The following is a 25410-nucleotide window of genomic DNA, read 5'->3' on the forward strand; positions in this document are numbered from 1 at the left end:
AAAAGGGGGGAAAAAATGATAGTGTTGAAAACATTTTAACATGTTCAAATCTATGTTAATAATCCATTGAAATTAATGCATTAAACTGCTGGCTCTAGTTTATATATAAACATTAACTCGGGGGCCTGGGTAGACAGCCATGCCTAGTACCAGGCAATAAAACAATTACAATATTCTGTTGAGAAACAGAAAATGTCAGTAAAAAGTGCATAAACACATTGAAGATTCTGGTTGTTGAGTAACAAAATGTGAGAAGACATGGGTGAAGAAATGCTAATTTGTGGTAGCTTCCTTTCTTATTTTACAATATAAAGATTTGGGGAATAGTAAATGAAACTGTTTGATCATTCGTTGGCTTTTCCTTTCAGGCACTACGTACTGAACATCTCCGATGACATAGGAAACTTCGGGGAGGTCCGCCTCCCCATCCTGGGCTGCCTGGCTGTTTCCTGGTTCGTGGTTTTCCTCTGCCTCATCAGGGGCGTGAAGTCTTCAGGAAAGGTCAGGTCGCAAGTACACATTCACAGCGTTTCCCGTCTTTGCAGGTGAAGCGTTTCAACCGATTTCAGCAGCTTTCTGTGTTGACTGTGTCCGTGTGCAGGTGGTGTATTTCACAGCCACGTTCCCTTATGTCGTTTTGACTATTCTGTTCATCCGTGGGATCACATTGGACGGCGCTATAAACGGCATTAAGTACTACCTGACTCCACAGTGGCAGAAGGTTCTTGATGCAAAGGTATGTACTGATCTAACTTGGAAAATATTTATTTAAAAGTTGAAGTGTTTTATTTTTTTCCCCTGGCATTGCCTCTGTTTCTTTGTGGTTTTGTCCCTGCAGGTGTGGGGAGACGCCGCCTCGCAGATCTTCTACTCCCTGGGCTGTGCCTGGGGCGGTCTCATCACGATGGCTTCTTATAACAAGTTCCACAACAACTGTTTCAGGTAAAGACTGACGAAACATGTGATTTGAAGGAGTGGTGCTGTAGTAATTAAAAAAAAAAAATTATTCAAAGTCCACCACAAGTGCGAAAACGGTCCAAGGAGACTTTACCTGAAGTACTAAAAATGCACTTGCAACTGCGTTAAAGGGACATTTCAGGATTTTGAAGGTTCTCATTTCCTTTTGAGCTTGGATTTTTACCGTCCCAAAATAACCATAATTGGTTGATTATAATTTAAACAGGAAATGGAGGTTGGAGGTGGTGTACCGCCAATCATCTTCCTGAGTGAAACGCCTACTCGGTATGAAAAACATCTCCTGTTGTCCTGCCGTGGTGTGAAAAAGTGTTTGCCGCTTTCTTGATGGACTATTTTTTTTCTCACGTTTGTCACACTTCCTTATTTCAGAACATCAAACCAGTTTGCATGTTATTCAGCGACAACACAAGTAAACACAAAAGTCAGTTTTTAAATGTATGTGTTTTATTATTAAGGTAGGAAAACAATCCAAACCTGCATGGCGCCACTGCCCCACAAACCTTATAAATGTCTGGGCCACCCTTAGCAGCAGGTTTAAATATTTTGTAGTATATAAATGTATTTATTTTGTAACGCAAACCAGCTAAGCTCCATTTAAAAAAATGGATTCCATCTAATTAGATACAGGACACCCGTAAAAACTACCAGACTGGATCTGAGGATTTGTAGACGTTCTCCATTCAGAGTCTCGCTGTGGAAGAATGACCAAAGCAGAGGATGACACGATAAGTGGCGGCCCACGTCTCTCCTCATTATGCAGGGTGACATGTGCATCTTTTCTCTACGAGTCTGGAGTGTTTCTCTTTTGTGCTCTGCGCGCTAAGTTGTTAGTGATGTTGCCGTGGCAACATGTACATTTAGGGAATATAGCTTCTGGTAATCATTGTGGGAAGGGATGGATTTATTCAGCTTTTCAGTTTAATGTTGGAGGGTTTTTGTTTCTCTAAAATAAGACCTTCCCACTTTAATTACTTACATTCTGATACTTGTATTAATAATTTTTCTACCAAAGGCTCACTGATTATTATCAATGTTTAATCTTATAAAAAATATTCATACACATTGAATATATATTTTTTAATTTTTACACATTTTGGCATTCTTCAACCACAACCTTAAATGTATTCTATATGGCCCAACAAAAATATTAAATTGAATGGTAATAATTCATAAAAGGTATTATTACAAATGCACATTTGAAAAGTTTTGCGTGCATTTGTGTTAATATCCCTTCACTCCCAGTTGAACCAGCTGTCGTTACTTAATTAGTAAATAGGATCTACTTATGTGTATTTTTAGCTAAGAATGCTGGGAAAAAGGTTTGATGGAAAATGTCCGGTGATTCTGAAACCGTTCTATACTGAATGCTCTAGTTACATTTATTCAATTACATTTACTTGAGTACGTTTTTTTGGAAAAATCTACGTTTAGGAATATTTTACTACCCTGTTCTTTTTACTTTTACTTCACTAATTCTATTATTAAGAATCGCTACTCTTACTTGAGTACAATTTTTGGTTTCTCTAACCACTGAGTGAAAAACAAACATGTTTTAACCAAACATTCACCAGACACTCATCTGCAGTTTTTATTAGTTTCATATGTTTTTATTATTATTATTATTATTATTATTATTGAAAGAAACTGATTTGGAACATTTTTAATTTGCCTGATTTTGTTATTTTTCATTACTTATGGGAATTATTTTCAAAATACCAACATTTTCACTTAACTTTGTATTACGGTTTATTTGATAATGTCATTCTTAAACATTAAAAGATGGATAATTTGATCAGTTACTCAGTACTTGAGTAGACTTTTTACCAAATACATTTTTACTCCTACTTGAGTATTTCTCGGCTGGTTACTTTTTACTTTTACTTGAGCAAAAACATGTTAAAGTAGTGATATTTTTACTTGAGTCCGGGTTTCAGGTACTCCACCCACCTCTGCTCTATCCAGCGTAAGTAAGTAAGAATAACTTTAAAACTATTTGACTGAGCAAGGTAATTTTTTGGCCTGTGCTTAGAGACGGTTTGCTCTGTGCTTGGTCAACAGAGGAGAGAGAGCAAGCAGCGTTGGAAAAGGTTCAAACATAGGAAATGGGCAATAAAAGGATCGGACTTGTCATTTATTTCCAAAGGTTCTCCCCACATGTTGACAGTGACGGTGCCAACAGGCTCCAGAGGGCAAAGAGGACGGTTGAAGATATAATTTGTTCCTCCTCTAGCAGCTTGAGATAGCATTATCTGCCCAGGCAGCTGCACGGAGGTGCCAACGAGCTTCTGTTCTGCAGCTCCGGCCCCATAGAGACACACACCACCAGTAAGCACATGAGCAGAAGTGCAAAGTGAAGGAGAGGGCAGTCGCAGGGGTGGAAAATAAACAAATAAATAAAACGGGCATTTATGTTCTGAAAGACATCCTCTTCAATAACCTTAGTGGAAAATAGAAGGGGAAAAAAAATCTCCCTGTTGGACCTGAACTGCCGGAAATTTTGAGTAAATGCACTACAGAGAATGGATGAAACGAAGAAGAAGTCGGTGAGCTGTCACCAGGCGTCCATCCTGACTCCTGTCTCGTTTCATCTCACTACACGTTTACACAGAGGAAACTCAACTCTGGCATTTAGGATGAAAGAATTGTTAAACTTAAAAAGTTATGATCGATCCCTACCAGCTCAGCTTACTCCAAATTAGGGACGCACCATGTTATTGGCACGATATCGGCCGATATTAGCTGTAAAATGTAATATCGGACATCGACCATTCTGTCAAAAGAAGTCACCGATATAAAAGGCGTGGCAATGGTGCCTGCAGCACAGCATAATGTCAAATGTGCACTGCTTTAGTGCTGTCATTGTCTAGACAGAGTAAACGTCATGCACAAATTTGACATTAAACTTAATGCAAGTTGAAAGTCTTACATCATTTTCAGACTCATTTTTACCATTTGCATTTGGCAGCAGGCTAAATTGACAAAGATAATACAGTATTTTAATTCCACAGTAGAAAAAACCATATAGTTTCAGTAAGCAGGTTTAGGGAAAAAACGGTATCGGCATTGGTACTGGTTATCGGCCAACTGAGTTTTAGTACATCGGCATATCGACTCCGACATTGTGCATCCCTACTCCAAATTTCTTTCCAAGAGTATGCACAAATCGGGCCTTACCTGCTATCTGTCATTTTTTGATTCAACTCAAAAGGTTCATCAAAGCAAAAGCTGTTGGTGTGTTTTGTTTGTAGATTAAAAATGGTGGAAGTTTTTCGATTTGATCCATTTAAGGAAACTGAAAAATGATTGGACAATTCGGAGCTTCTCTAGTTGTTTTGTATTTGCTTTACAACCAAATAAGACCGTTTCTTGATTCACCCTTAGTGTTTGGCATGGACACTGAACTGCAAAATAGTGTTATCACCATCAGAACAACATGTTCCCCTGCGGTTTACCAAAAGTCTCTGCGTCTTTTCCTCCCTTTTCCGACACACAGAGACAGCATCATCATCAGCATAACTAACTGTGCCACCAGCGTGTACGCCGGCTTCGTCATTTTCTCCATCCTGGGCTTCATGGCGCACCACTTGAATGTCCCGGTGTCTGAAGTGGCTGATCACGGACCTGGCCTGGCCTTCGTGGCGTACCCTGAAGCCCTCACCCTGCTGCCAATCTCACCTCTGTGGTCGCTGCTGTTCTTCTTCATGCTCATCCTCCTGGGGCTGGGAACTCAGGTGAGAACAGGCTAAGGTTTTTTATTATTATTATGAAAATATGAATGAAACTTAAACAGAACTGAAAGGTAACGATGGAGTCGAGGACAACACTGGTAAACCAGCAGATTAGTATTTTTGTTTGAGTCTCCATTTTTCTTTTTGGAAGATTTACTTTGGCCTAAAGCATTTGCAGAACCTTTCCTCATACAATAACAACAGTGTTTATTTTCGCCCATTAATATCTTATTTCTTATGATGATTAAAGTAAATATAAGGTGAGATAAAGTCTCTTTCAAAATGGGAAAGATAGAAGAACAAGAGAAAACACCAAATGTAGATCTTAGTTTATAGAGATTTCATTTCAGGGTATTTTTATTAGTGGAAGTTGGAACTTTAACAGAATAGAAAAGATGTTATTTATTTATTTATTTATTACAAAACCTCATAGTTTACAGTTTTATACAAACTAGTTGGATTATTGTCCAGTTTTACCACTAGTTGTGTCCAGCATCGCTAACTTCTTCACTGATGGTTTAGCTGGAAAGTCCTGAAACATTATTTATTTGATTTGTGTGAAAACTATCCCCCAACATAAGACGTTCACTGCCTCTCACTGCACTGATTCTTATAATATTAATCATATGTTAGTCTTTAATTGGATTTATACATTTTTATATTTATTTTTTTTTACAATTATCAAACTCATAATTGTGAAATTTTGAACACAGTATCAGGATATATAAACATGCATTTTTAATAAAGTTGGTTTTCTTAAGTGTTTTTATACATTTAGAGCTTATAATTAGGTTGTTTTTTTTTATGTAGACAAAATACTGGTATTATAAATCTCCATAGTCAAACTCACATATTTAACATTAACATTATTCCCCCACCAAAATGTCAAAGTCTGAATGACATTCTCCTGCTCAGCGGGCGCAGAAAAAGCCAGCGTGTGAGGACCGTCCATGAACTGTCCAGGATCAGTTTGCTCTCCTCTCAGTCTGTTGGGGATGAATTTGAGCAGGAGCTTTTCCAGTTCTAATCCACAGTTTGAACTCACTCCCTAAACCTTGTTCTTGTATTTTTTTGTTATTTCTTTTTTTCTTGCAACAGTTCTGCCTGCTGGAGACGCTGGTGACGGCCATCGTGGACGAGATCGGCACAGACTGGATTATCAGAAACAAGACCGTGGTCACACTCTCGGTGGCCGTCGTGGGTTTCCTGCTGGGCGTCCCGCTCACCACGCAGGTGAGACATGCCGCCGCCGCAATGTTTTTAAACATTTTCTCCTGTTTGGGACGCGTTTCAGCGAAGTCTTGCTTTTTGGTTTTTTTTGCAGGCAGGAATCTATTGGTTGTTGCTGATGGACAACTACGCTGCCAGTTTCTCTCTGGTCATCATCTCCTGCATCATGTGTATCTGCATCATGTATATCTATGGTAAGTAGGGTGACAATCAAGCCTATAATGTCCAGCATGTTACTGTTAGCAATATATTTTTTTGTTGTTGTTATGCAAACCAACCAAAATCTGACTGAAACGGACCAATTTTCTTTCTATTTAGTTATGCTAGGCTAATTGTTGCTACTCAGGTCTCACGTTTCAGAACAGACGAGAACTCGTCAGCACAAGCATGGAAGGTTTTAAAGGATGCCGTTTATTGTGTATATAAGGTCATCCTATAAAAATGTCTAGTGTATTTTGTGTTTTTGTTATTTTTTGTAGTTCGGTGGACTTCTAAAATATTTCAGCAGAAAATTATATATTATTTTATATATAGTTATATATTAAACCCTTAACTGTTATATTAGGGATTTGTCACAACACACAATATATTTGACAATACCTGAGCAACCTGAAAATCCACTGTTAATCTGTCCTAGTGTTACACAAATTGGAAAACCGACGTAACATGAATTTTCCAATTTTGGACAAATTGGCTCATTAAGACATACTGACTCACTAGCAAAGAGACAGTGTGGCTGATGGGGACCGAAAAATAGGAAAAGAATGGCACAACTGGAAACCTACCAAGACACGGCCGTCCACCTCAACCAAGTTAAGAAAGCATAATTATGAAGTTTCGCTAAGACTTTATTTGAAGTGGTGTGCATAAGACTTTCATGATACTTTCATAAACATAACACAACTCCTGTTGTGAACATGAAGGAGTTGTGAGGAATGTCTGACCGTTGTCATATAGTGTCATTGTGAATAATGAGACTTTTAATGCAACGTTGTACTAAGACGTGCATTATTTATTATTTACTGAATGACATTTCACGTCAACAGTCGTAAACATTTGTGAAGACTCCTTAATAACAAGTGTTATATCATGATTATGACAGTATTATGTCAGTATTATGCACACCCCTTCCAATAAAGTGTTACCAAAGTTTCTAAGAAATTCATTAGGAGGAGCTGCAGAAGTCTAAAGCTGAAAGAAAAATTATGTTTTTTTGTTTTCTTCTTGGTGTTTTTGTTGCTACAGGCCATGTAGGACACGGCAAACATTTTTAATAAGCTGCTCTAGTCCCCTAAGTCCAAATCAGAACATTTTGCCCTGCATGCAAAACACACACTTTGTTGTTCAAATGGGAGGAAGTTCAAGGTGTAAAAGTATTTTTGCAAGACACTATAAGAGCAGAACCACTGTGCTGAAATTGTAAGAGAGGACTATACAACAAAGAAGCTAGTGAGGTATTCTCTTTTCTGCTTAAAACACACAGACAGCAAACATCTGACTCCTCGTTGTAATTTTGACCATGAACAATAGTGTGATTCCTGGAACAAAAGCTCTAATTCAGCACACACACAAGTTCCAACTCATGAACTGATCCGGCCTATTCAAACATTCCAGATTTCTGAAACAATTAATCGCCTCATCAGAGCCCTTGTTCGCGTAAATTAACCTGCAGTCACTGTTCGGTTGTTTTTGAAGATGACTCATCCGCCGGTTTCCAGCGGGGGCATTTCCCCTCTAATTAGGACTGTGATTCCACCACTAAACCTGTCAGCTGAGCTAAGCAGAAGCGTCAGGAGAATCGTTGTTATTCTGAGCAAAGGCACCGAGGGTTTGAAACGCTTTCAGCAATATACAGTAGATCAGTTAAAGTCAGAGTATCAACAGGCAGGAAAAAAAAGGATCGATGCATCAAGATTTTGTTCCCTGAAAAACCTTTAAAAAAAACCCCACAAAACACACAAATGGATGTTAAGAATTTTGTAAAAAAAAAAAAAACAGGATGAAGGACAGGAGTCTTTGTAAGACTTGTCTTCCTGGATGAACATTTATTTCCTCTTCTTTCCAGGTCACAGGAACTACTTCAAGGATGTTGAGATGATGCTGGGCTTCCCTCCTCCTCTCTTCTTCAAAGTCTGCTGGAGATTCATCTCACCTGTCATTATCTCTGTAAGTTCACGCACACATACACACCCCCGCACACACACAGTGTGATGTGAAGCCAGGAACGCTGTGGTTCAGTAGAGTGGATGGTTTTTAAAAAATAAAAAAAAAGCGAGAGAGAGAGAAACGTTTCTTGACTTGTTGACCAGTTGTTGGGGACCTGGCCTACATTCCGGATAATCTCCTCGCTCACTGCCTTTCTTTGCAGTCTAAATCTCTCAAAGCATGGAGCTACAGTCAATAGTATTTCCCAAACAGCCAAATTAGTCCTTTCATTCCCACTCTGTCAGCTCAGAAATGTGTTGTTGTTAAAGCTTCCTCTGACCTCGGGTGTTGGGTTTGTGATTTTTTTAAGTTCCTGCAAACTGCGAGAGAATGAAATGCTTTCTCTTGCTTGTTCTTGTGTGTTTTTGTGTTACGCAGCAGGTGAAATAAGTATTGAGGTATTGAATGTGTCACAATTTTTCATAGGACATCAGGTGTTGGTAAAAAACCAACAACAAAAAAACAAAGTGAAACAGTTTGTTACAGAAATGATTCATGGCAGAGTTAAGTTTCATGCATTTACGTCTATTTGATTTTATGTAAAAACTCATATTGTATACATGTGCCTTTAAATTAATTATTATATACATGATCTAATCAATTCTAGAACATATTGAATGTAATTAGCTAATATATACTAACAAAGTCTAAATTATTAAAGTTGTAAAACAAACAAGATTCTGGTATTTAAACTTTATGTGAATGGTTTTCATTGACGTGAAATGGGGAATCGGACACAATGTTCATCACCAGTAGGACTTAAAAGTCCCTTTAAGTTGGCTGCCATCTGTCTTAAGTCGGTAAAAGAAGAAGAGGATGTACTTTCCCCAACACTCATTACCAACAAAGGCTTTTCTAGAAAGTATTGAATGAGCATCAAGTGAACGTGTTCGTTACGTTTTCAGCGCTGAAAATCAATTGAACAGTAAAGTTCCTGCACTTCTAAATCCAAATGAAAAATCATATTGGCGTAATATGTAATTGTGTGTATATATTTCTAAGGACATTTTACAAAAAAGAAACAACATTCATGTGCAGTTTATGTTGCGTTCCTTTAAAACTCCTTGAAATGTGAAGGTGCTGCTATAAGATGTTGTTAAATGTGTTTTTCTTTCCGTGTGTCTGCAGTTCATCCTGATCTTCACGGTCATCCAGTACAAGCCCATCACTTACAATGACTACGTGTATCCCGGCTGGTCCCTGGCTATTGGCTTCGCCATGGCCCTGTCCTCAGTGATTTGCATACCCATATATGGCCTGTACAAGATTTCCAGGTCTCCAGGGGCCACCTTTAGAGAGGTATAGTATGAAACCTGTGCTCAAACATAAATAAAAATTTTTTTTTTTTTTTTTTAAACATATTTTTTTCAAGTTAATACGTTTGTAAAAGTCATCAGAGTGCTATTTTCTTCAGCTTCAATCGGAAAGTTGTCAAACCTAAAATTTTATCATGTGCGAAGCAAAAAGTTAATGGAAATACACAATTTAAATTTTAAAAGGAAAAAAATAAAACCTCCAACAGTTTTGGTGCCGTGTGATGCCTTGTAGCTGCAGAGGTTTTGCAGTCCAGAATTGGCCAAATAAATTATTATTTTTTTGCTTGGGGGAATGCTGTGATCTTCTACTGCATCAGCTTGGTGTGTTGATGACAGCAGGAAGCCTCGGTTCTTGCCGGTGAGGCCAGCGGAGGCTTTTCCTGAATAGTGATGTAACGTTGTTGGAAAACAGAGGTTTTAATCTAGTTTGTTTTTTAAAAAAAGTAAGAACAAAATGTGCTCAACAAAACCTAGAGTAAAGCCCTCTGCAAAATCTTTTGCACTCTTCAAACTCTTTCCAACTTGTAAATATTTTATCGCAATTCTATAGGCCAACAACACAAAGTAACCACAGACTGATGTGATAAGACATGATGTTTTTGGATTTTTATGCCTAAGAAGACGGTAAAATGTCATGGATGTACAGCTGCCCTAGAGTTACCATGATCTTCATAGCTGTTTCTCTGATTAACGCTCTCCTCGTCCAGCCTGTCGGCGTACATAGACGGGGTATCTGAGTAAAAGGGGAAAAAAAGACAAAGCTACATTTGAGGTTCTTATTCGTAAACAATCTGTCACTTTCCTTACTGTTCTCGATTGTAGACTATTTTGTGTTGCACAGACTAAAAGCGATGCGCTAAAGTTTGCGGTTTCAACTTGACGTTTGACGTGTACGTCCCTCTCCACCTTTTTTCCTCCCAGCGGTTGAAGCACGCCTGCCAAGCACATCCGAAGTGGGGCCCGGCCCTGGCCGAGCACAGAACAGGCCGCTACGCCCCCACGGCCCCCGCTGACACCATCGAGGCCCGGCCCATGATGGAGAAGAAGGAGAAGGAGGAGCTAAGAGAAGAGCACAAGGAGGAGGAGAAAGCGAAGGAGACGGAGAAAAAGGATGAGATCAGCCTCACCATCCAGGGAAGCAACGGCTCCACCAACACACACAACAACCCCAACCCCAGTGCATAGACGCCGCCTCTCTCTGTCAGCGCTACTGGGCCACCGTCTCCTCCTTCTCTTCCTCCCTTCTCCTCACTTCTCCTCCATCCTCTCCCTACTTTCCCACAGTCCTCTGTGGGGGAGATCCCATTCGCTGGAGACCTTTACATATTGTAAGGGCTTATTATATCTATCCTAACCTCTTCTATCTGTCTGCGTGTTATCTCTAGACAAAAGAAGAAGAAGAAAAAAAATGAAAGGACCAAGGAATTTGGGTCATCATCCAAAAGGTCTGCGTGTAAGCCACAAGCGTGTAAGCGTGCGTTTATGTGGGCCGGGAGTGAGTTGTTGATTTGTACCGCATAATTTAATAATGGAGTTTGTTCTTCCTTTCCTTTCTTTTTTTTCTTTTTGGTGTAAAACTTGTAAATGTCATCCTCATCATCAGCAGTTAGAGGTACAGTAGATCGTGGAGCTGCAATGTGCTCGTTTTGTGCGCGCAGTCGCAAAGAGATGCGCGCCGTTCTCCGGTATTCAGTCGGCCAGGTCCGTTCGGGACGGACGACTTCGTAGTGGCGGCGGTCGGACAGCCGGAGACCTGATGTGGTGCTGTAGCGTAGAGGGGCGAGGGGGGAACAGCGAACCGTGTCGGCACTGGCATCTGACACGGAAAAAATGGAAATAAGCTTCGTTCTGCTGCCAGAAAAAGGACACACCGAATCGCGCTAGTAGACGTGAAGGATCGAACCTGCTTTACTCAAACAGAAAGAAATAAATGGCCCAGTGAATAAACTAATATGGCACCAAATGCACCCAAACATATGATGGCGTAAGAAGTCGCATAAATTGGATTTTTGTATTTTGTTTTTAGCTGTCAAAATATCCAATATTTGTAATAATTCATGTCATTTTATATATATTCATTTACACACTTGTGCGTTGTTTTCATTTCTCGATTCATTTACTTGTTACATGCATTTAGTTTTTCTCTCTAAAATGTTGAGTATGATTACATTTTTTAAAAATATATGGCCACCAATTTTATTCTTCAAAGATTTATCATTAACATATGACCATTTATTTCCTTATTATTTTTTTTCTTTTGTGACCAGTGATAAGAAAAAGCAATCAATGAAAATGGAACCTTTTGAAATTAAATGAACAATAATATAAAACATGAAATAAGCATGTCTTAAAAATACAAATAAATAAACGAATGATAAGGAATAAATAACTAAGAAAATAAGCATAAAGTGAAAATTCTCCTTTTTATTATTCTGTAAAAGAAATGTTTCAAATATCTCAATCGTTTTTGTTGGATTTTTTTCAGTCCAATAATTGCTCTATTGAGCCATTTATCAATTTCTGTTTTCACTGACTATGGCAGGTTTGGCCTTCCGTACGTAGACTCTAAATAGAGCATTTTCCACAGCACACAGTGACCTCAGATTTAGTTGATTTCAGTTTAGGACTAAGCCTCTTGTTCTCTTATGCTGCTTATTCTTCAAATGAACCACACAGAGCACAAATATTTAACTGCACCCAAGAATATGAATAGCACTTGAGACTGATCTTCTGCGGGAATTTCCCCAGTAGTTACTTTGTTTTTCACTAAAGCTGCTTAGATTTAAAAATAATAATAATAATGAACTGTACTGTAACGCTGTCTTTTCATTCTCACAAGCATTTTTGCTTCATTTTTGATAGAAGAGGTCCTATTGCCCCATTTCTCAGGGTCCAAGTGAAGGTAAACTCTGCGGTTCCTTGCCTGTGGAAACTGTTACAGCGACTAAAACCACAGAATTTTACCCGTTGTATGAAAACACCCACATATGCACGCAATGTGAGTGGATGCAACTCTCAGCAGACAAACTGAAGTGCCATCTCTTCTTAAGTCTTCCAGGCATTGTTTTGGAGTGAAGTGCGTGTTAGGATGTGATCTCTGAAGGAAAAACCTGTGTACTATAGTCGGTGTCTAATGGTTCGTAGTCGTCTGCCCCCATCTGGCATGCAACCTGAGTTACATGGGTGTTGCACATTTTACGCTTTAGAAACAGAAGCAGTACGTGTTGGTCCTTTGCCGTCTGTGGAACCCTTAAGTGTATTACGAGACTCTTTGTTTTCGAGCTCTGAGCCAAGCCGTTAGGGAAACAGAAGGCAGAGAGATGCCGCTTGTTTCCACAAGACAACGGACTTAAACCTTTGCAGCGAAATCTGTAGTTTTCTATGTAGCTGCGACGGTTATTGTTCTCTCTGTAGATGTCGTCTTTTTACTTCTCATTGTAAAGTAACTTAGTAAATAATAATAAAGACAGTATATGTTTATTTTGTACAAAACGTAAAAGCTATAGATTTGTGATTAACCATGTTTACCTGGTTTCCTCTTCTTAGACTGGAGAGACCTGCATCAGAAATACCTTTCTGATGCAGGTTGTTGGGCTGAGTGTTGACCGGGAACTGTCCGGTTCAGCGGCGTGTCGCGTGGCGTTTATAAAGACAGAACTGACCCTCGTGGGACTTATAATTATACCCCATCCGCACATCTACATCAGAAACTTTACAATGTCATTTTGTGACTCCGCATGGTGAAATGGTTTTGGTTTCATTGGCAGAGACCACTTTTTTTAAAGATTACATTCACCGTGACGTCGTTTCCTCAGGTTGACACACATGTTTTTATGACTGCGATGCTTCAGCGAGAACATGTTTGAACTTCAAGTGGAGAATTATACTGCACATTCCAACAGTATGTAGAAATAGACTACTTCCTGGTTGGAATTAGCTGCAAACATTGCACTGCCAGTTAGCTGAATTTAGCGGAAGAAGTGAATAGGCTACGGAGCAAAGAACAGAAATTGGGTGACAAAAATTTTGACACTAGCCAGTAACATTTTCGAGCAGTACTGTAGTCTGAATTCCTGAGTTCCTTGTGAGAAAAATCTAACCGAATACTCAAATTGGATTTATGACATTAAATATCATAGATCCCCAGCCAACCTCAGATTTGATTGATTTGGCTGCTGTTCATATGAAACGTTAAATTGCTAGGGTAAATAATTTACATTTCTAACATTCCCTATAAATTCACAGCGCACTTAATACGCGGATTCAGGGATTCACTTACAATCCCTGTAAGTGAATGTGACATTTCAGTACTTAAACGTGTCAAATGGAGAGAGAAATGTTAGTATTAGCTTGCTTTGTTGATAGAAGTTGCCCTAAAACAACTTGCAAAAACAATTTGAAACAGGCCACAAGTTCAGAGCTATATTTCGGCTACTGAGGCGAAAAGAACTCGAACCATTTTGCTCCTTCGCTGTAACGAAGCATGGGCCGGTTTCAAAGTACACCTAGGATTTAAGAAATTATGTTCAAAAACTGTTTAGCATTCCATTCCTGCAGTAAAAAAAAAAAGTTTTTTGTAGTGCCCAAGAAATTCCCAGTGACTGTAGAGTGTATGAAGCAAAAAGTAACACAGAGGTGCACAGTTTTTAGCTAGCTGGGGTAAAAAAGCTACTACCCTTACTTGTAAGGCCAAAAAATTGTCTGGAAATATTTCTGGCTGACAAAACATGAGACTGTTGGGTTGTAGGAACTAAAAGTACACCATTCTTCACTCTTTTTAAAGTTTTAAGCAGCCAACTGCAGGCTAGCTATCAAACGAGATAGCTAATTAACTAGCTAGCTAAGATCAGCTTGCTGTTTTCCTGTTTGTTTGTGGTTCAGTGTTTATAGATTCACATATTTACGGATTATTCTGCTTAAGATATTTTTGGTGCTTAAATAAAAAATAAAAAACAGGCAGTTTTAAGTGGAGGTCCACCATATATAAAGAGCAAAATGCTAAAAAAGTTATAACATTCTTCTCATTAAATAAGTACTACTGCTAAACTTAGTTGGTATGTTTTATATATGTTATGGCTTAAATCTGTGTATCAAAATCAAACTAAATTAATGTTATAAATAATGTTAACGATGCATTAAGAATCAAAGTAATTTTATGTATTTCTTTAGAGAGAAAAATTTTATCTGTTTTAAATGAGAGCGGTTAGGCCATGGTATAAACTTATACTTAAATTAATACCGTGAAACTGTGGCATTTTTAGGTGAAGGTTTTAAATGCCATGAGAATCGCATAAAGGCTCATTCCCAGTCAAACCTTCTTTTATTTTTGTTGTTGCTTAAAAAAAAACTGTGTTGTGAACCGAACCGACAGCCTAGCAGCACTTAAACTACCTAACAGTTTTGCGTAACAAAAATATAGAATGATCCTTTTTAAAGGCGTTTTGGACATAAATTATGTGCCTAGTGTTAATCTTTTTTGCAAAGCTAATACAATCTCCTTATCAGAAAAACATTTATTTTCATCTTTGACTGAGTCTAGCACAACTAAGCACATATCTAGAAACGGTGAACCTCTCTGAGAAAGTTGCTGTTTTGCAACTTCTGGAAGACATCCGAAAGCACTTCTTTGGACTACATTTGCACATACGCATAGTTTTAAATTTGGTAATGCAGTTGCTCCAACAGACCACAAGATGGAGTAATGCTGACAATATTTAAATAGAGGGAGAAACACAAGACCGATATGCCCAAACAGAGGGGAAAAAAGAGAGACCTGTTAATAGAGCAACAATAAGAGAAATAAGAGCGCATAAAGTTAAATGCAAAGAAGCACAGCAGACATTCTGAAACAAGCACACATTGTGATCCAGCCTTTTAACTTGCCTTTGTACAGAAAAGCTTGGAGAAATGCTCTGGATATTTTAACACCAATCATTCCAGCCATATGGGGTATTTTATTACGTTTTTTGTTTTTTTTATATTAAGGCAAAGCAAAAGCAGGTGCCTTTTGACCCCAGGAAGTATCATCCTCTTTCTAAATCTCTTGATTAGCGTCATTATATAAATATAAAAAAAATCATTAAAAAATAGGGTCTTGCTTGCCGAAAGATGAAAGAAGAAGGTATTTTGCTCAGTATCTAGTGGGAAACATGTAGCTCAGGCATCGTCCTGTTCGTTTGTCGGTCTGTCTTCTAGTGAACACCTTACATACCGACCCCCTTACTAACTCTCCTGGACCCTCATCTCCTCCTGCTATTGTACAGCAATGTAAAAAAAAAAAAAAAAAAAGACAAAAAGAAACGACATAATCAGACTGTGTTTGCTTTTGCTTCAGTGCGAGCGGGTTTGTGTTTCCGTGGATCCTAGGGAGAGCGGGCTTTGACTGGCTCTCACTTGTCATGTTTCTGGTAGTGTGATGTAGACGATGTCAGGTGTGTTATGTATTACATGTGTAATAGATTAGCTCTCGCTGCAGAAACCTGCATGTAGAGCAGGCTGCTGTCAGCGTCGATGTCCATGTACCCCGTAATCCACAAGAATTAACTCTGTGCTATTCTACTAACACCCAGTGAAAACCGTTAGTGGGAAAAAAAAAAAAAAAGAGAGAAATGAAACAGATTTTGTGCTAGAAGTTGAGAGAGAAGACTATTGTTATCTTCGGGTTTTAGGAATTGTTTATCCATCTTTCATGACACTTTGTTTTTGAAATTGTTCCCATTGAAATTTTTTTTTTTTTTTTTTTCAAAAAAGCCAGCTGATATTAAAAAAACATTGCCAAACGAAAAAGCTTTGGATTGAAACTTGAACTGCAACAGAGTGGAGACACATGCATCACAATGCTTTTGTTTTCTTGTTGTTGTTTTGTTTTTTTTCCCTTAACAGTATTACATCTTGTAAGCTGTTTTAACAGTGCCAACAATATTTCCTTAGTTTTGAGCCGTCTGGCTGTTCCTGTTGATGGGATTGTGTGAAAAGCAGAACATAAACACCAAAATCACTCTGCAGCCGAGGCTGGATCCGCACTCAGAACTTCACCTTCGCCTTTCTGTGCATGTTGTAGGCGGGAGGTGTTATCTCTTTGGTAACATTGCAGTCAAATGATCCGAGACGTAACGTGTCGGAAACGTAAACTGTCGTGTGTTCAACACGGAGAGTCGCGTTTGCCACGATCAAGAGTAAATGCAGAAATAAATTGAACTAGTTTGACTGCAAAACCACCAACAAATGATTAAAAAAAAGAAGACTTTTAACGATTATCCTCGCAATATGGAATAAACTGACATTTGTATTAAAATTTTTAACTGCACTAGATTATTTATTGTATCCTTCTAAATTTACATATATATTTTTTCTTTCATTTGTATTTACTTATATATGGACATATTTAGTTTTGTATTTCTTTTCTTTGATTTTTTTTTTTCCCTCCCAGCTTTTTCAATATTGTCTTTCTTTTAAGTCTTTTTGTTTATTACGGTCAGTTAAGTAAAAAAAAAATAGAGTAAAGAATTTTTAAAAATTTGAATCTAAAAGTGTCAGCTTTCTGACAAAGGGAAGCACAATATTGAAAGCCTTTGGGAAAATAAAATCAATAAGAGTAAACCGGTACAGAAATAAACATGGAAGTGAGTAAATAAAAGCATCATCAAAAACAAAACAGTAGGGATGATTACTGATTATTTATTCCTCTTCATATGCCAACATAACTATCTAGAGCTCTTTTTTTGTTGTTGTATGTTTTACTTTGCATAAAGGCTGAGTTATTTGTGTATTTCTTTCTGATTGTGGCAGGCTTGGTGCTCCACTGTTCCAAATGTCCTAAACTACTTCTAGAGAAAAACAGAATTGATCCAGGTCTCCAGCTACTATTAAGTAATCGCTGACATCATCTCTCCACAAACACTGTTGATGAAAAATATACACACTTGGGATTTTTTATTTTTCTTGAGCAGACAAACGGAAACGTGGCGATAAGAAAAGCTCTAAACTGTGACCTTCTGCATCTCTGTGGTTTCATGTAAGCGACAGAACTTTACCTCTTGAATTTCTTACTACTCTTCGTACGAGCACATTCGTACTGCAGCACTTTAGTTGGGTTTTTTTTTTTCTCTCTGTAAGAACAGAATATAGAAATTTTCCATTTGTTTTCCTTAAACAAATAAAAGCACAAGAACAGAAAATGATTTGTTTTCCAAGGTTACGGCGGAGAGAAATTGCAGTGTTGCATTTGGTGGGATGGAGAGGTTGAAAAGAGAACACAGTACCTTCTATCATATATATATATATATATATATATATATATGATATATGTATATATATATCTGTCAGTGTATTTATCTAACCATGTGTGTTCTTTCTTGTTCTTCAACCTTTAGGGCCAAAATCCATTGAACTGTCTTAGTCTCGTCACCTGTATATCGTAAACTGTTGAATTACAAAATGGTAAATAAAATCTATTTTAAAGATCACTTTCTGTGTGTGTTTTTAATTAATAGGACACGTGAAGTTAAAATGCGTTTCCTTGTGTTAGCTTTTTTGTTTCAAGTACTGAAATAGCTTAATTTCTTAATAAAGGAGCAGAATGGAAAGGCAGAAACATTTTCCTCCAAAGGAAACATTCGAAATCTCCGTCCTTCTACATTGGTGGAAATAATATTTTTCCACAAAAAATAAGTGTCATACAGTGTAAAACACAGCGTGCTCTCTGTTACGGCGGGGCATCGAGAACTCTTTGACATTTGAGTACTGATGGCCAAAAATTGAAATATCGGTGGAACATGAAGATATCAATTCAAAATGTATACGTTCAACGTGAATCATATTTATTTCCTGGCACAGCTCTACGTGTTACAGAAAACCTGAGTGCTGAGCTGAAGGCAAGCGAGGATAAGAGAGGAATCTGGACATGCGTGCAAATTGTAAAGAGAGGAATGTTCGAAGGTCCCTCTTGAAACACAAGGAAACATAAGAGTCAGTCTGAAGAACGAAAGTTTAAACAAATTGAAGCAAAAGTGACTGTGTCGAAGAAATTCAAAAAGAAAGCAAAAAATGGATTGGCTGGTGGCAACAGAAACGGAAACTCATACGTCGGCTGAACTCTCCTGAGCATCGACGTAATTAAACCACAGCTCACTTCACTTCCATTTCACTTCGGGCCATAAATACTGCTTTTCCGAAGGGCAGCTTCTCTTGATTCCTGCTGTACCTGAGAGAGCTTTGCATGTAAATGAAATATATATTCCTGGACTAAACCTGGATGCAAAAATACAAGCCTTTTTGCTTGTATTACAGCTGTCCAAACATTTCTGCTTTCTGAGGGGAGAAAAACACATTTTTTGAAGGTGTAGATCTTTATGTGTCATGGTTGTAAAACTAGCTTTTAAGAACTAGAAAGTCGTACCAGAAGTCAGAGATGAGGGTGTTAGTGTGATGGTCTGTGGCCGCCTTGCTGTTTTTGGACCTGGACGACTTGCCGTAGTCGACAGAAACATGAATTTTCCTCCTTAGCAGAAAAAACCTCACAGGAGAAGGTTGTTAGTCTATGACCTTAAGCTTAAGTTCAGTTGCAGCAAGATAATGAAACAAAGCACACCAGCAAGTCTACCTCTGGATGGCTCAAAGGGAAAAATATGTAAGTGTTGGAGTGACCTAGTCAAAGTATGAACTCCAATTCAGTGAAATGACCCTAAATAGGCAAGAAAACCCTTCAATGTGGCAAAATAAAAACATAAAAATTCATGTAGTGTACTTTAAAAGACTCAAGGTCACGTTTTAATTGATGTCAGCTGTTATCTTCAAGGATGGCACCACGAGTTATCAGGTTTAGGGTGTAATTACTTTTCCACACAGAGCAAGGTTTGTTTGGAAAGGCTATTTTCTGAATAATAATAATAATTAATAATTAAAACATTATTGAAGAAGTGCTTCATACTTTCTTTGTCAGATATTAACATTTATTTGATGCAGCCATTCTTAACTTTGTCGATGTTCAAAACAAAACAAAACACATATTTATCTTACAAACTTAAAGACTGTCTCAAAACAAGGCTCGTTTTTTAAATGACTGCATTTCATTGCAGTTTGGGAGAGGCATTGAGTTGACTGCAATCCGTCACTTCGACGCTAGGTGTCACTGTAACGCCACACGCTGGTCCGTAAAAGAGGTGGACGCTTCTCACAAATGACTTGCGAGCTAAATTGTGTCTTTCCCCCCACCTCACAATTCATCATATGAATTTAAAGCATTCGGGAAAGTGTTACTAAAACCCCGTTTCATGAAATGGATGCTCGCTGTGTTTCCTCCACCATCAGTGAACCAACTTCTTTCTGGACTGTCCAGGTTTTATCCTCGCAAAACAAGGATTGCAGCACAGGAAGGAAGCTCTACTGCGTGTTGTACTGTGGGTATAAAAGCGTAATGTACGTTTCCGCCCACTGACAGCAATGCAGCAGCATCACCTCTCTGGCCTGTTTGTAATTCTGTGCTGACTTAGCCTCAGGCAGCAACTATACAGGAGGCTGGTGGAGAGCCATCTTATTGTTTTCCCATTAAATGGGGTCGGAGAAGCCTTTTTCTTTCTTTCTAAACGTAAGCACAAAATGTGTAGTCGCGCTCCTAAGCACGGGTTGGTGCTGCAGGTGTTTGCCACAGCAGCTTGCGACTAATTACAATATGCAGAGCAGGCCTGGAGGTCAGCATAGGACGACACTTTCTGTAAACGCAGAGCAATCTGAGCGGGCAATTGAAGACGTTATCACCCTCACACACAAAAACAAAACAAAACGTGAACTGTATCAAAGAAGCTTCCATTTAAGTCAGAACAATACCGGCGAGAGTCAACGGAGGGCAGCATGGCCGTACAGAGAAACTCATCTGCATGCACTGGGATGGAGTAAATTATACACATCTTTAAAATAAAATCCAATCTCATGACTGTTATTATTATTATTATTATGAAATACCTTTTCGGCTTAGATGAAAAAAAAAGAGCAGCAAGGTGTTCCATTTGCTGACGTGAAGATACTAATGTGAACCCTTTGCCACCTAAAAGGAAGAATATTTCTTAAGATCTGCCGTGATGTTTGGCAATTTCTGACTCCAGGGAGTTTGATTTTATCCCCACGGTGCAAATTGGACTCTTTGAAAAGCTGCTTTACTGTTGCTCTGAGTGGTGTTATTCTTCAAAGCAGAGAAAATGGAGCGAAATCATCCATCCATCCATCCATCCATCCATCCATACTATGTGTGTTGTTGATATCAAGATCTTATTGTTGTATACTAAAAAGAAAAAAAAATTCATGACGACAAAAGTCAAAACCGTATGTACTGGAACAGATCGGATATAATGAAAACCATGATGCCACGTCCGATGTGCTTTGACGTTTGGGTTCAGACGTCGAAAGAAATTACAAGTTTTCTCTTTTTTTTTTTTTACAGTAAAACACTTATAATTAAAATGTTTATTTAAAACGTTTATTCAAATGTTATTTTTATGTGAGAATGCCGGGTTCCTTGTCTGGCAAACAGCAGCAGGGTAAATCACTTAGGTTCCGGTTTTTCTCAACAATGTTTTAACTTTAGCTCCACAGGAAGCCCAACCGTCTGTCCTCAAATACGCAGTCACAATCATGAATCATGAGACATTTGTTTGGTTTAATTTCACTTGCCAGGCTTATTCAGTTGTAGAATAGGGGGGAAAGAATCACTTAAACAGGACACGTCTGACAACAGGAAGTAGGCTAAAATATTTTAAAAAGTAACAAATCCTGACCTGACCTATTGAAATCTGATCATCTACTAAGCCATGGAGGATCTCATAGTCTTGTTCGCAACAAGGCGGGTCAAAGTCTGAACGCCTGAAAAAGAAAGTGAACGTTTTTGTAGTGGCCTAGTATGAATAGTTATGGAGATTTATGGATTTGGTGAAAGAGGACATGAGGGTAGTTGGAGTGAGGGGAGAGGATGAAACGAAGATGTGGCAAACACTGGAGGGAAAGGCTGAAAGAGAAGAAGACGAGCTCTGGTGACTTGACCTTAAAAGGGCTCTTCAGGCTGAAAACCTCTTCAATATGGCCGAATCTGAACAACCCTGCAAAGTCAAGTGGCCCGACATTCCTCTACAGCGGTGGAGTGAGATGTACGATAGCGCTGCTCGGTTTTATAAGTTATGTCTGCGACAACAATGGCTCAGTCGGGGGTTAGGGTCACCAGCCTAACCAATGCTAAGCTTGGTTAGCTTTTGTTCTTAATCAACAAAACTATTATTTTAAAACAACTTTTTTGTATTTCTTCTGGTTCTTCCAGACATGACAAAAAGCAAAAAATAGAAGAAATCCATAAAGTGTGAATGACTTTTTCGCAGCACCGTCTCTTTTCCTTTCCCTTCATGTAACGCCACAGACCTCGGGTTTCTGTGCTGCATCCTCGTTTTGCGGAGCGAGTTCGACCCGTCGCTTAACTGGTGTCTCCCAGGTTTCGTCGCCTCTACACACCTCGTTTGAGTTTGATAATGACTTGCACTTAGTTTGGCCCTTTTTGCATGGCTGCTGCGTATACAGTCCCCCAGTGGTCAGTTGTCCTTTCGCCCATCCAGTCGGGCGTTTGTTGTGTGCTTGGAATTCCTGAGCCGTCCGACCCCGGTTCTATTTCCAGAATGTTTTCCTGCCTTGTCTCTCAAGACGCAGGACACCAAAACACGCAACTGTGCACCGCTGCATCCTCAGAGATGGAGATCTGTACGACTCTCTGTGTCTCAAGGACATTTCTTAGAATTCTGTATTTTTATCTCTGAAAAATGACTCATTTTTTGGGGAGGGGAAAGCAAACTTTTATAACCTGAAATGCACTCTTTAATACTGTTTATTTCTGCCTGGTTTGACCAAAAAAATTAAATAAAATAGAAAATGAATGAAAAGTAATAATGAGCTCAGTCCTTCCCGGCCCTGAAAGGTTTGCTGCTTGTCTTTCCAAAACTACCAGGAAATCTAACGAGAGGACAGTGAAACGACAACAGAAAACTACTAAAGAGATTACTAACTACTAAGCAGAAATACTTCATAGCACATACAGGGAAACAAAAACTCTCTAGATCACGATGCCAGCAGTATAATTTCAAAAATACTTACATTTTTCTTGTCGGGAGGCGGGGGGTTAATCTATAATTAATCCTTGTTTAAGCCGGAATCCACTTGTGAATCAGTTATTGAGCTGGTTTACGTTTGAACAAACACCAAAGATAGAAATAATCCAGGAGCCCAGTGATGAATGCAAATCACTGTCCGTCATTAATCATCAGTGTTACATTACAATATTTCTCTCCATATCACTAGATTCTGTTTTATTTCCCTGCGGGGTCCCTTACTGCTTAGATAACCAAAGTTACGCTGTCAACAGTACGGAGGAAATATCGAGCAAATTTGATGCTAAGATAGTTCTGTTGTTGGGAACCGTTAATGGCGAACAAAGTTAAATATACGGGCGTGCTATTTGAGTTAAATGAGGTGAGGAGCTGCTGATGAGAGGCTGGGTGTAGAGCGTTTCACAATCTGTGCAGGAGACATTTACTGTAATTTTCCACAGCAAATCCCAACAATGAACGTGAAACTTAAAGACCCGGGGGAGCCAGAAACAAAAGAGCAGTGACTGTGGGAAGGGGGGGGTTCAAGCTGCGGAGAGTCCAGAAGTCTTTAAACACACAGATACATGTTTTTTTTTTCGCCCCACACACACACACACACAGAAAAAACATGCTACTTTTTTTTTTTTTTACTCTGCAGCATGAGAAAAAGGAATGTCACGCTATAAAATTATGGAGCAGTATCAAAGGAAGGCACACGTCTGGCTTTAATTCACCGTGCAGAGATAAGAAGTCGTGCAGATTTCAACCACCCTAGAAAAACTGAGCTTTTATTTATTTATTTTTTTTAATTTTACTAAAGTGCAGCGAGTATGAATGTACTGGTTATCAACAAAGACCTCTGCAAAAGAAAGAAAAACCCGTAGTATCATCATCCTCCCTATAAAATCCGGTTGGGCGGATGAAGAATTTGTCCAATCCGTACCGAGCTTTTTGAGTCCCAAACATAACCCAAGAGTTACAGCAGAAAGCCACAAAAGTTTGCAGACCTTTTAGCCTTTAAAAGTGGATTTTTTCCTCATAATTACTATTAATGAATGACGTGGCACAAATCTTTTTTCACAAAACTGATAACAGGCAGCAGAAAAACACGTCTATGTCAACATGTGCTGCTCTGTCAGCTGCTAAATCCTTCGTTTCCAGGAAAATGTCTTTTGCCAGTCCTAGAAGTCATTAGAAACTCTTACGAAATTTCATTGAATCATCGTCATCTTGTTCCTCCAATCGTAATGGAGGCTGTAAGAAAGGGAAAAAAAAGTAGTATGCAGTATGCTAAGAACCACAACAATCATTTTCTGTCTTTACTTATTTATTTTTTTCCAGTCGACAATTCAGAAATAAGGCTAGGGTTAGAGTAAGTGTTATGGTCTAGTTTTAACTAACTCATGTTTATCTAGAGACAGTAACAACCTAAATGGACCAAAAAGAGTCAATAGAAAAACAGCCAATAGCATTTGTGATTTTTTTTTTTTTTTTTGCTACCAGGTCAACGTGAGGTCAACATCTCCGTCTCTCACTGCAGCTGGCACACAGACTCAGTCATGAGGACTGGGAGACCTGTGAGTGCTTTCAAAAGAACCAGAATGAAGTTGCTTCCCAGCTCTGAAGAGAATTTGGACCTGAAGAAAGTCCTTGTTACTTTTTCATGCCCTGGCTTAAGGCATACTACTTTGAATAAAGTTATTGTCTTGAACAGTAGATCCATCCATCCATCCATTGTTAAGAAAAAGGATTAATTTTAGTACTTAATACAGTTAATCTTACGCATGTGTAAAAAGGGTAGGTTTGATACTCTTGTTTTGAACCGGACAGACAGGGGTTAGAATGCAGATCACTAAATGGGGCCTTTTGAGGCCCAGCTAGAACACAGAGCCATAAATTCGCATTCCTGCAGGCAGTTGGGGGGAGACCTGCCGGAGGCCAGCATCTGCGATGGTGTAAAACTAATGCAAAATAGAAGATTGAAACCCCGTAACATTTAATTTCTAAGTATTAATACCATGTTTACTGAAGATTGTATTATCTCATTTTAAAACTACTATAGGATGAATGTATTTGAAAAACTGTATTATCTGTGACGATATTAGAAGCAAATGGAAATTGTTTGAATGAAAATGTTTTCTTTACTATTAGAAAATGGCTCAGGAATTATACTTTATCTTGTCCTGTGGATTTTATGTATTATTTTGGCAGAACTCAATCTTTTGGGGGGCTGACTGTGCAAAAGCAAAAACTGGGGTTTGCAAAGATAACATTTCTTGAAAAATTACCAGATGCAAGTCTCTTCGAGAACGTTAGGAGAAATAATGGAAGAGACGTCAGATTCCGAGGGTGTCTGCGAAATCTTATCTTAAGACTCCCGGCGCCGGGGACATTCGTACCTGGTATCCTCCAAGATTAACTGGTCCGCCCTTGTCTCTCGACAGAAACCAGACGCCTTTGGAACTTCGCTGTAAATTAGGAGACTTCTCAAGTTTCCCTTAGTCCCTATGGGAGTTTCTAATTGGTTAAAGAGCGGAACGCCTTAATTGAATATATTAAATTGAAGAAACACCCACTCAGTATAAAAATTTCATGCAAGCGTTAGAAATTCAGAATGCTACCACTGTTTTGCTTTTTGGCATAAAGCTTTCTCCAAAGACGCGTCTTTGCCCCCGTTTTCTTTGTGTTTCTTTTTCTATTTTTCCTGTTACAGGTAATGAATATATATCTCTGTACCTCTGCAGCTTTGTTAATTGATTCATGCGTTGTTTTGTGTGGAATTAAACTCTGTGATCTGTGACGTCAACGCGCAGTGTTGTGGTTTCACTTCCTCCAGCC

At 38.7% G+C, this 25410-nt stretch overlaps 1 protein-coding gene across 6 annotated transcripts in view; it reads left to right on the plus strand.

Moving 5' to 3' along the window:
* Positions 1–17922, plus strand: part of slc6a9 (solute carrier family 6 member 9) — a 79678-nt gene extending 61756 nt beyond the window's left edge. For all 6 annotated transcript variants that reach the window (XM_023335466.1, XM_023335465.1, XM_023335467.1 and 3 more), the window contains 9 exons: positions 369–501; positions 602–736; positions 839–942; positions 4472–4709; positions 5805–5939; positions 6031–6130; positions 8002–8102; positions 9270–9440; positions 10379–17922. In XM_023335466.1, the coding sequence (XP_023191234.1) occupies positions 369–501; positions 602–736; positions 839–942; positions 4472–4709; positions 5805–5939; positions 6031–6130; positions 8002–8102; positions 9270–9440; positions 10379–10642 (1381 nt within the window). In that variant the 3' untranslated portion in view covers positions 10643–17922. The remainder of the gene's footprint in view (positions 1–368; positions 502–601; positions 737–838; positions 943–4471; positions 4710–5804; positions 5940–6030; positions 6131–8001; positions 8103–9269; positions 9441–10378) is intronic.
* The last annotated feature ends 7488 nt before the right edge of the window (positions 17923–25410 follow it).

The sequence above is a fragment of the Xiphophorus maculatus genome, chromosome 6 (assembly GCF_002775205.1).
Source record: "Xiphophorus maculatus strain JP 163 A chromosome 6, X_maculatus-5.0-male, whole genome shotgun sequence".
In the NCBI taxonomy this organism is placed as follows: domain Eukaryota; kingdom Metazoa; phylum Chordata; class Actinopteri; order Cyprinodontiformes; family Poeciliidae; genus Xiphophorus; species Xiphophorus maculatus.